We start from the raw sequence: 12,240 nt of genomic DNA on the forward strand, positions 1-12,240 counted from the left end.
TGTAAGTGGATGGACAGACAGACAGATGGATATTTAGATATATATATATATATACTTGCACATATATATATAAATTTAAATTTAAAGTAATAAGGGTGATAAATTGAATATTAATTTGATTAATATCAATTTAAAACCGGTGGTCTAGCATATACAAACATCTGAAGATTCAGAAAAATTATATTACATACATACAAGAGGATTGACCACTACGTGGAAAGACCATAGAGGATCTACTTCTAGCATAATGGATATCCATGTAGTGGTCACCCCTCTTATAGGTATACATACATATATATATATATATATATATATCTTCTGTAAATCATAAATCCCAAAAAGAAACACACTCTAAGTTATAGAGCAGTAGAGAACATAAATAAAGATAGATATGGCTGATCTTTAGAGAGGCCACTTGCTAGAGAAGTCATAGTCCCAGGGTCTGAAGAAACGCTGTAAATCTAAGCGTTTTATGTATGTGAAACCCAGGGTAACCCCATAGACCAACCATATATATATATATATTCATAAAAAAACAAAAGAAGAAGACAGGTGGTGTACAAAACAAACAGATGCATTAGTATAACACTCAGGAATAGAAAAAGTATTTTACGTTTCGAGCCTATGCTCTTCTACAGAAAGGGACACAGAAAAAAAATGTGTGTAGTGGCTAACAGTGGAGGCATAGCTGTGTAGTAAGAAGCTTCCTTCCCAGATGCATGGTTCAGAGTTCAATCCCATTGAGTGGCACCTTGGGCAAGTGTCTTCTACTATAGCATCAGGCCAACCAGACCCTTGTGAGTAGATTTGGTAGATGAAAACTGAAAGAAGCTTATTGCATGTGTGTGTGTGTGTGTATTTTATTATCATTGTTTTAACACCCAGTTCTTCATGCTTGCTTGAGCTGGACAGAATCTGTCGAGGTAGATTTTCTACAGCCAGGTGCCCTTCCTGTTGCCAATCCTCACCAGTTTCCAAGTAAAACTAACTTCCCCATGACCAGACATGTTTCCACAGATTATAGGAAACAAACAATACTACTTGTATGATGATGATGATGTTCATTTGCAACTGACAAAGAGGTAAACACACACACACACACACACGAGATGTTTCTTGCAGTTTCTACCAAATTCACTCACAAGGCTTTACTTATCCAGTATTATAGTAAAAGGCACTTGTCCAAGGAACCATGCTGTACATTATTTACCATTTGACGGATATTTGTCCCCATCTTGTTTGTTGTTAACATGACATTTCTGCTGATGTACTCTCCAGCCTTCATCAGGTGTCTTTGGGAAATTTCAAACCTGGGTTCTCATTGCTAAGGTATTTTTTAATGTTGTTGTTGTTGTTGTTGTTATTATTATTATTATGATTGTTATTCAAGTCACTGTCTGGAATCGAACTCAGAATTTTGGGGTTAGTAGTCCGCGCTCTTGACCACTATGCCATATGCCCGGAGGACTAAACTTGAAACCACGTGGTTGGAAAATAAACTTTGTAACCAAACAGCCATGCCTACACACACACACACAGACACGTGCATGCATTCATACATTACACACACACACACATGTGCAAGCATTTGTACATTACAGGCACATACAGCATGTCAATGGTTGTCAGTGAAAGAGAAGGAAAGAAGGAAAAACGTAAAGATGGAAATTGAAAGGTCTTCAATAAAACACAAGAAAGAAAGAAAGAAAGAAAGAAAGAAGGAAAAAAAGAAAGTGAGAGAGAGAAGGAAAGGAAGAAGGAAAAGCAAAACAGCTTGCTTATTTTACTTTTTAACCTCCATAAACTGAAAATTTATCAAAGGGAAGCGACCTCATGGAAAACACTTTAACATTGGAAGCAGATTAAAAATATAACAGAGAGTTAATAGGAGTTGTAGTAACAACAACAACAACATCACTAAACTAGATTTTTGTGTTTACCTAACAAGCTAAATGCCTTCTCCAGTACAGAATTGTATTTTCAACCATTCCTACTTTTTTTGAAGTTAAACAGTTCGACAGACACTTAAAGATTTCTATGTATTTTGCAGCATTTATTTTGTTACTATTATTATTGTTATTACTATTAAAGGGTTATTAGCATTGTTGTTACTATGACGAAGGTGGTGGATTGGCAAAAAATCAGGGCATTGGATAAAACACCTTGCAGTATGTGTTCCAGGTTGGTACATTCTGAGTTCAAATCTTGCTACAGTCAACTTTGCCTTTCGTCCTTTCGAGGTCAATTAAACAAACTACTAAATCAACTATCCCATTCCCTTTAAATTAAAAAAAAATTGCTTGCCTGGTGCCTCAGTGAGAATCCATTATTAGTATCTGCAAGCCAGAATCGTTAGCATGCCGGACGAAATGTCGCTAAGCATTTTGTCCATCTTTACGTTCTGAGTTCAAATTCCGCAGAGGTCAACTTTGCCTTTCATCCTTTTGGGGGTCTATGAATTAGGTACCAGTGAAACACTGGGGTCAATGTAATCAACTAGTTCCCTTCCCTAAAAAATTTCAGGCCATGTGCCTTTTGTAGAAAGGATTATTATTATCATTATTATTATTATTACAGGTGCAGGAGTGGCTGTGTGGTAAGTAGCTTGTTTACCAACCACATGGTTCCGGTTCAGTCCCACTGTGTGGCACCTTGGGCAAGTGTCTTCTACTATAGCCTCGGGCCAACCAAAGCCTTGTGAGTGGATTTGGTAGACAGAAACTGAAAAGAAGCCCGTCGTATATATGTATATATATATATGCATGTGTGTGCTTGTGTGTCTGTGTTTGTCCCCCTAGCATTGCTTGACAACCGATGCTGGTTCAGCAAAACAGACCGATAGAATAAGTACTGGGCTTACAAAAGAATAAGTCTCGGGGTCGAGTTGCTCGATTAAAGGCGGTGCTCCAGCATGGCTGCAGTCAAATGACTGAAACAAGTAAAAGAGTAAAGAGTATTATTATAATTATAAGGCAGTGAACTGGCAGAATCGTTAGCATGCTGGATGTAATGCTTTGCAGCATTTCACCCATTGCTATGTTCTAAGTTCAAGTTCCACCAAGGTCGACATTGCCTTCCATCCTTTCAGGGTCGATAAATCAAGTACCAGTTAAATACTGGAGTCGACATAATCAGCTCGTCCACCACCTTCCCCAAGCTGCCCTTGTGGGGAAAAAAACTTTTAATTATTATTATTATTAAGGGTGTTGAAATGATCAGTTGAGGAAAATTGAACAACCTAAAAAATATTAATGCTACTTTCATCAGAACCATTTCTGGTTATAACAATGCAGAACACACACACACACACACACATATATACACACACACATACATATATATACACACACACATGCATATATACACACACACATGCATATGCGCACACACACACACACACACATACATATATATATATACACACATACACATACATATATACACACATACACATACATATATACACACACACACATACATATACACACACACACACATACATATACACAGACACATACATATATATATATATACACACACACACACTCAATAGGGTTTGCATGCTTAAACATTTGTTTAGAGAACTGCATGGCAACTACTACAAGAGAAACCAAAGATGGTACCCACAGAAATGAAAACACATACTAACAAAATAAATAAATAATTCTGAAAAAAAAAAAAAATTAATTCCTTAAAATGAAGACAGTCTGCTTCTAAGTTGTGAAAGTGTCTTCTTAAACAGATTCTTTGAAGGTTCCGAGTGATACTTACTGGATTTCAGTTCCAACAACATGGAATGCTTCCTCTAAGAATTCGCGTACACTGTGCGTCTCCCCTGTTGCAATGACAAAGTCTTCAGGTTCCTCTTGCTGAAGCATCATCCACATGGCCTTAAATGATGGGAGAGAGAAAGGAGCGAAAGGTAATTACAGTTTAAACCACAAACAAACAAGCAAGACTCTATATAGTCACTCTCCTTGCTAGAACAAGCAGCCAGACGTCCTTCAAATCGCATACACTAACATCATCCTTGTTGTCTTTATCATTTAACATCTGTTTTCCCTGCTGGCAAGGGTTTGACGGTTTGACCAGGAGCTAGTGAGGCCAGGAACTGCACCAGGTTCCATAGCCCATTTTCGTTTGGTTTTTACGGTTAGATGCCCTTCCTATTGCCAACCACTTTACAGAGTGTACTGGGTGCTTCTTATGTGGTACCAGCACTTTTTCATGCGACACCAGCATCAGTGCTTTTTATGTGGCACCAGGATCAGTGCTTTTTATGTGGCACCAGCTAAGTGCTTTTTATGCGACACCAGCATCAGTGCTTTTTATGTGGCACCAGGATCAGTGCTTTTTATGTAGCACCAGCATCAGTGTTTTTTTACATGGCACCAGCACCAATGCTTTTTACATGGCACCAGTACCAATGCTTTTTACATGGCACCAGCACCAATGCTTTTTACATGGCACCAGTACCAATGCTTCTTACATGCACCAGCACCAATGCTTCTTACATGGCACCAGAACCAGTGCTTTTCATGTGGCACCAGCACCAGTAATTTTCCTGTAGCACCAGTACTAGTGCTTTTTATGTGGCACCAGCACCAATGCTTCTTACATGGCACCAGAACCAGTGCTTTTCATGTGGCACCAGCACCAGTGCATTTTTTACATGGCACCAGTACCAATGCTTCTTACATGGCACCAGCACCAATGCTTCTTACATGGCAGCAGCACCAATGCTTCTTACATGGCACCAGTACCAATGCTTCTTACATGGCACCAGCACCAATGCTTCTTACATGGCACCAGCACCAATGCTCTTACATGGCACCAGCACCAATGCTTCTTACATGGCACCAGCACCAATGCTTTTTACATGGCACCAGTACCAATGCTTCTTACATGGCACCAGCACCAATGCTTCTTACATGGCACCAGTACCAATGCTTCTTACATGGCACCAGCACCAATGCTCTTACATGGCACCAGCACCATGCTTTTACATGGCACCAGCACCAATGCTTCTTACATGCACCAGCACCAATGCTTCTACATGGCACCAGCACCAATGCTTCTACATGGCACCAGCACCAATGCTTCTTACATGGCACCAGCACCAATGCTTCTTACATGGCACCAGCACCAATGTTCTTACATGGCACCAGCACCAATGCTTTTTACATGGCACCAGCACCAATGCTTCTTACATGGCACCAGCACCAATGCTTCTTACATGGCACCAGCACCAATGCTTCTTACATGGCACCAGCTCCAGTGCTTCTTACATGGCACCAGCACCAATGCTTCTTACATGGCACCAGCACCAATGCTTCTTACATGGCACCAGCACCAATGCTCTTACATGGCACCAGCACCAATGCTTCTTACATGGCACCAGCACCAATGCTTCTTACATGGCACCAGTACCAATGCTTCTTACATGGCACCAGCACCAATGCTTCTTACATGGCACCAGCACCAATGCTTCTTACATGGCACCAGCACCAATGCTTCTTACATGGCACCAGCACCAATGCTTCTTACATGGCACCAGCACCAATGCTTCTTACATGGCACCAGCACCAATGCTTCTTACATGGCACCAGCACCAATGCTTCTTACATGGCACCAGCACCAATGCTTCTTACATGGCACCAGCACCAATGCTTCTTACATGGCACCAGCTCCAGTGCTTCTTACATGGCACCAGCACCAATGCTTCTTACATGGCACCAGCACCAATGCTTCTTACATGGCACCAGAACCAGTATTTTCATGTGGCACCAGCACCAGTGCATTTTTTACATGGCACCACCATCGCCAAAAGTTTACAAAATGATAGAACATATAAAAAGAGAGAAAGAAAGAAGGAAGAAGGGAATCAATCAATCAATCAACTCCACTAAGGGACTGGCATATTATTTATAGCCCTGAAAGGATGACAGGCAAAAATTGACCTTGGCAGGATTTGAACTCACAGCACAGAGAATTAAAACGATTGCTGTGAAGCAATTTCTCCTACATCTAACAGCTCTATCAACTGATTAGCAATCACAACATTGATGAATGAACATCATCATCATCGTTTAACGTCCGCTTTCCATGCTAGCATGGGTTGGACGATTTTGACAGAGGGCTGGCGAACCAGATGGCTGCACCAGGCTCCAATCTTGATTTGGCAGGGGCCAGTCAGGTGGTACTGGCAACAACCTCGCTCGAATCCTTTTACACATGAGAACAAATATTTATAAAAGCTGAAAGTGTTCTGGAGAATGACACTACATGACAAATGTTCACACACACACACACACACACGAAATAGTGTACCACTCACTCACCTCCACATAATCTTTAGCATGGCCCCAATCTCGTTTGGAGTCCAGGTTACCGAGTTCAACAAATTCCTGGTTCCCCTGGGTAATCTTAGCCACAGCACGAGTTATTTTGCGGGTTACAAAAGTTTCACCTGGAAAATTGTAAAACAAAACAAAAAGACGTAAGAATCTGTAGGAAATAAGAATGTGTGTGCATGCGCGTGTGTGTGTGTTACGTGTGTGTGTGTTTGTGTGTGTTTGTGTGTGTTTATGTGTGCTTGTTTATGTGTGCTTGTTTATGTGTGCTTGTTTATGTGTGCTTGTTTATGTGTGCTTGTTTATGTGTGCGTGATTATGTGTGTGTGAGTATGTGTGTGTGATTGTGTGTGTGTGAGTATGTGTGTGTGAGTATGTGTGTGTGAGTGTGTGTGTGTGAGTATGTGTGTGTGAGTATGTGTGTGTGAGTATGTATGTGTGAGTATGTATGTGTGATTATGTGTGTGATTATGTGTGTGTATGATTATGTGTGTGTGATCATATGTGTGTGATTATATGTGTGTGATTATGTGTGTGTGATTATGTGTGTGTGATTATATGTGTGTGATTATGTGTGTGTGTGATTATGTGTGTGTGATCATATGTGTGTGATTATATGTGTGTGATTATGTGTGTGTGATTATGTGTGTGTGATTATATGTGTGTGATTATGTGTGTGTGTGATTATGTGTGTGTGATCATATGTGTGTGATTATATGTGTGTGATTATGTGTGTGTGATTATGTGTATGTGATTATGTGTGCGTGATTATGTGTGTGTGATTATGTGTATGTGATTATGTGTGTTTGTTTATGTGTGTGTGGCGTGTCTGTGTTCGTTTGTGTGTGTTTATGTGTGTATGTGTTTGTGTATGTTTGTGTGTTGTGTGTGTGTGTGTGTGTGTGTGTGCAAAGACAAAACTTGTCAAGAACGTAAGTGGAGGTAACTCTCTCAAGGGACATAACTTTCCTTCGTTTCTTTTTTTTCAATTTCATTAGAGACTAATAAACGCTAACAGACTGAGCAATCGGTATAATTGACGACAGGACAATAAGTGAAAGCTGTATAAGAATAAAGACTACTTCACATACAAACTCATACAACTTAGATTTATAGCTGGAAATGTAATCAGTCCACACTCAATGGGGCAGACGAGGTTGTGTGGTCGAGAAGCTAGTTTCCAAACAATGTGGTCTTGGGTTCAATCCCACTACATGGCACTTTGGGCAAGCGTCTTTTATGGTAGCCCCAGGTCAACCAATACCTTATGAGTGAATTTGGTAGCTGGAAACTAAAAGATGCTTGTCATATAAATGCATATATGTGCTGGTGCCACGTTAAAAGCACTGGTGATGGTGTCACATAGAAAGTGCCCTGTGCACACTGTGGAGTGCTTGGCATTAGGAAAGGCGTCCGGCAGTAGAAACCAGGCCAGAACAGACACTGGAATCTGTTGAGGCCCCTGACCTTACTAGCTCCAGTGAAACCGTTCAACCCATGCCAGCATGGAAAACAGGCGTTATATGATGTATATGTATATATACATGCAGGAGTGAGTGTGTGTGTGTTTGTGTATTTGTACTCTTGTCTAGACATCATGTGATGATAGCAAACATGCATCACCCTGTCTTCCATGGAAACCATATCTGGCCATGGGGGAAATATCATGTCGCCTGGAAACGGGTGAGTGTTGCCTTAGCAAATTCCATCTGACACATGCAAGCATGGGAAAGTGGATTTTAGGCGACAACGATGATGATAACAATGAGAATGATGAAAATGAGGATGGCAAAGGCGATGATGGCAAAGACGATGATGAAGACGATGATGAAGACGATGATGATGACGAAAGATGATGATGATGAAGACGATGAAGGGTGAAGACGATGATGGCAAAGACGATGATGGCGAAGACGATGATGAACAAAGATGATGATGGCAAAGACGATGACAAATGAAGACAATGATGGCGAAGATGACGATGATGGCGAAGACGATAACAGCGAAGATGATGACGGCGAAGACGATGATGGTGAAGACGATAACGGCGAAGACGATGATGACGAAGGCGATGACGATGAAGACGATGATGACGAAGGCGATGATGACAACGACGATGATGACGACGACAATGATGATGACGACGACGACGATGATAATGATGACGAAGATGATGATGATCTAACCAAGAATACAAATGATAATAAACAAAGAAAAAAGAATCATTGAAAAAGGAAAACTGGAAAATAACAAACCTCGTCTGGGACTCTCGTGGTTGAACAATATACCATTGCATGCAAACATGTCGTATGCTTCCCGGTAGTTGACAACAATCCAATAGGCATAGAGCTTGGCGGCTCCTGTCAAATGAAGATTACCAAATAAATATTACACAAGATCAAAAAAAAAAAGGTTATATTGTGAAGGATTACTTGAGGACTATGCCTTTAGCATTCTGGTTATTCTGTTTTTGACTAATCATCTTTTATGTCATAGCTTCAGGATTTTGATACTGGGATTATTTATTCTTAGAATGACATTATAGGGTGGGTGTGAGAGGCTGGATCTGGCCAGTTTGAACTTAAAACCTGAAAGTCCTCAAGAAGAGACTACCCAGGCTATCCTGGTTAGCATCCAACACACATGACTATTCTCAGACCATCGTCCTTCATAAACCCTGCTAGTTCTTTATACAATAAGAGGGTTGACATTACACCCACCATGATAGATAGAATAACAGTTGCTGTATGTTATACATTCATTGTTATCCAGCTTAAGCCAATGTGATAACAGCTGTTGTTTAGCACCAAGCCAGCTCTGACTGAGCAGACATGTTCAAAAGCTTTCAGTCACATTGGGATGTTCAAACATGTCTAATATATTGGGTTGTCCGGAAAGTTAGAGTTGATTTTTAAAGGAAAGGAAAAGGTCAATAAATACTTGTCATTACGTCTTTAATCAACCAAATATGAACCATTTTGTTGCATAATGCATCTCCGTCTTTCCCTTAACTTGAAAATACCCTCTTCTTGAGGTGGTTTCATGGCAAAGAATTCAATAAGGTATCTTTTTATGTCATCCAAGGAATTGAAATTTTTACCATTAAGACTATTCTGCAGAGACCTGAATAAGTGGAAATCCGAATGAGCAATATCTGGTGAATATGGAGAGTGGGGTAACACATCCCAGCCGAGCTGCAGCAATTTTTGTCTGGTTCCCAAAGCATCAAGTGCCGAAAATAAACTTTCTTATCTTCCATTTTAAAGGGTTACAGAATTAACTCAGGTTATAGGAACATAAACCTTCTTCCACGAAAAGATAGCTTAAACTGTGCTCTAAATAGAGGTGTAGTCAAATCCTAATTTATGGACTCAACCGTGTTCTAAAACAAGTCGAAAGGTAAACTACTATAAATTGGCACAAACTTTCCGGACAACCCAATACAATCATATATGCGAGATTTAGGAAATTCTTAAATTACCATTTTACCAAATATAATAATTGTTTCTTGAAAAAGCAAGAGATCAGAAATTTGTCAGGCAGGGTTTAATTAATATTATCAACCCTAAGAGTTAATTGAGAGGAACATGCAGAATGGAAAATCTAACAAGGGTTACATACCATAAGGTGAACGAGGGTAAAACGGTGTGGTCTCTTTTTGTGGAATCTCTTGTACTTTTCCATACAATTCACTGGTTGAGGCTTGGTAGAATTTTACTTTGTCACTTAGAGAACATGTACGGATTGCATCAAGTAGTCGAAGGGTGCCAACAGCATCTACATTGGCTGTGTATTCACCAAGTTCGAAAGACACCTGTAATCATGAAATCAGTTGCATTAAGGTACTTTCGGAATTTTAAAAATACAAATAAATGTGCATCTCTCTCTTATATATATCTCATTTGGCTTAACAGCCCTTCTTGTTTGTGTTACTGTTATTCTCCGTGTCCTGTCTTTTACTGTTTATATTTTGTACTGTCATTACTGTCCTGTTTTTGTTACCATTTTTACCTCTCCGCAAAAAATTCTCAAATTTTATTTAATTTGATTTTCGCGGGAAGGAAAGTTTTATTGAAGACATGTATCGCCTTGACCTTCAAAACGTGGAGTAGATGAAACTAAGGCGACTGAAGAAGGGGAATTTTCCTTGTTTTGTATGTCCTGTACTCTATTTTTTCGTTGTTTAAAAGAAATGTCCATTTCCTTGGTTTTGTGTTTATGTTTAAGTTTCTCATTGTGTTCGACGTTTTTTTGGTGTCCTGTACCCATATATGCGTGTATATATACATATAGAGGTATGTACGTACGTACATATATGTATGTATATATGCATATGTTTTATTTATTAATTTATTATATATATATACATACACTCTTTACTCTACTCTTTTACTTGTTTCAGTCATTTGACTGTGGCCATGCTTGAGCACATCGCCCCCAGGACTTATTCTTTATAAGCCTAGTACTTAGTCTATCGGGGTCTTTTGCTGAACCGGTAAGTTACGGGGATGTAGAGACACCAGCATTGGTTGTCAAGCGATGTTGGGGGAACAAACACAGACACACAAATACATATGTGTGTATGTCTGTATGTGTGTGTGTGTGTGTGCATGTGTGTGTATGTGTGCATGTGTGTATGCGTATGTGCATGTGTGTATGCATATGTGCATGTGTGTGTGTGTGTGTGTGTGTGTGTGTGTGAGCATCATCACTTAAAGTTCGTCTTCCATGATGGCATAGTTTGGATGGTTTAGCCAGAGCTGGTACGGCCAGGGACCACACTAGGTTCCATTGTCTTTTCTTGCAGGGCTTCTACAGCCAGATGCCCTTCCAAATGCCGACCACTCCACAGAGTGTTAACTGGATGCTTTTTCTTGATGAGGAAACAGCAGCACCAATGCTTTTAACGTGGCACCAACACAATTGCCTTTTATGTGGCACCAACACAATTGCCTTTTATGTGGCACCAACACAATTGCCTTTTATGTGGCACCAACACAATTGCCTTTTATGTGGCACCAACACAATTGCCTTTTATGTGGCACCAACACAATTGCCTTTTATGTGGCACCAACACAATTGCCTTTTATGTGGCACCAACACAATTGCCTTTTATGTGGCACCAGCACTAGTATCAATTCTGTTTTGGTGGATGGTTTGTGTATAAAGGTATCTGAATGGTGTGGCGGTGGCAAGCTGGCAGAAACGTTAGCACGCCAGGCAAAATGCTTAGCGGTATTTCATCTGCTGTTACGTTCTGAGTTCAAATTCCGCCAAGGTCAACTTTGCCTTTCATTCTTTCGAGGTCGATAAATTAAGTACCAGTTACGTGCTGGGGTTGATGTAATCGACTTAATCTGTTCATCTGTCCTTGTTTGTCCCCTCTGTGTTTAGCCCCTTGTGGGTAATAAAGAAATAGGTATTTCATCTGCTGTTACGTTCTGAGTTCAAATTCCGCCAAGGTCAACTTTGCCTTTCATCCTTTCGGGGTCGATATATTAAGTACCAGTTACGCGCTGGAGTCGATGTAATTGACTTAATCTGTTCATCTGTCCTTGTTTGTCCCCTCTGTGTTTAGCCCCTTGTGTATGTAGTAAAGAAATAGGTATCTGAATATGTTTGTGTATGTACCAAAGAGAGACGGAAAGAAATAAACGATGAGAAGACCCACCACCCCAAATCAGCTTCGTCATCTTCTTACCTTCACATGACTCTGTGCAGCAAGGTTGTATATCTCAGTAGGTTGTACGTCGCTCACAATCTTCACAAGGTTAGTGCTATCAGTCATGTCTCCGTAGTGGAGATGCATAGCTGCCAAAAGACCAAATATCACAATAAACAACAAAAAAAAACAGCAACAATACAAGCATCAGACAACGAAGTCCTC

The 12,240-nt window shown here is 40.2% G+C and overlaps 1 protein-coding gene across 2 annotated transcripts in view; it reads right to left on the reverse strand.

Annotated features, from left to right (window-relative positions):
• Positions 1 to 12,240, reverse strand: part of LOC115221408 (GDP-mannose 4,6 dehydratase) — a 91,934-nt gene that overhangs the window by 18,280 nt on the left and 61,414 nt on the right. For both annotated transcript variants that reach the window (XM_029791589.2, XM_029791588.2), the window contains 5 exons: positions 12,055 to 12,164; positions 9,975 to 10,167; positions 8,609 to 8,713; positions 6,342 to 6,469; positions 3,772 to 3,890 (listed from right to left, as the gene is read on the reverse strand). In XM_029791589.2, coding sequence (XP_029647449.1) covers positions 3,772 to 3,890; positions 6,342 to 6,469; positions 8,609 to 8,713; positions 9,975 to 10,167; positions 12,055 to 12,164 — 655 coding nt within the window. The remainder of the gene's footprint in view (positions 1 to 3,771; positions 3,891 to 6,341; positions 6,470 to 8,608; positions 8,714 to 9,974; positions 10,168 to 12,054; positions 12,165 to 12,240) is intronic.

Source organism: Octopus sinensis, linkage group LG18, assembly GCF_006345805.1.
Source record: "Octopus sinensis linkage group LG18, ASM634580v1, whole genome shotgun sequence".
In the NCBI taxonomy this organism is placed as follows: domain Eukaryota; kingdom Metazoa; phylum Mollusca; class Cephalopoda; order Octopoda; family Octopodidae; genus Octopus; species Octopus sinensis.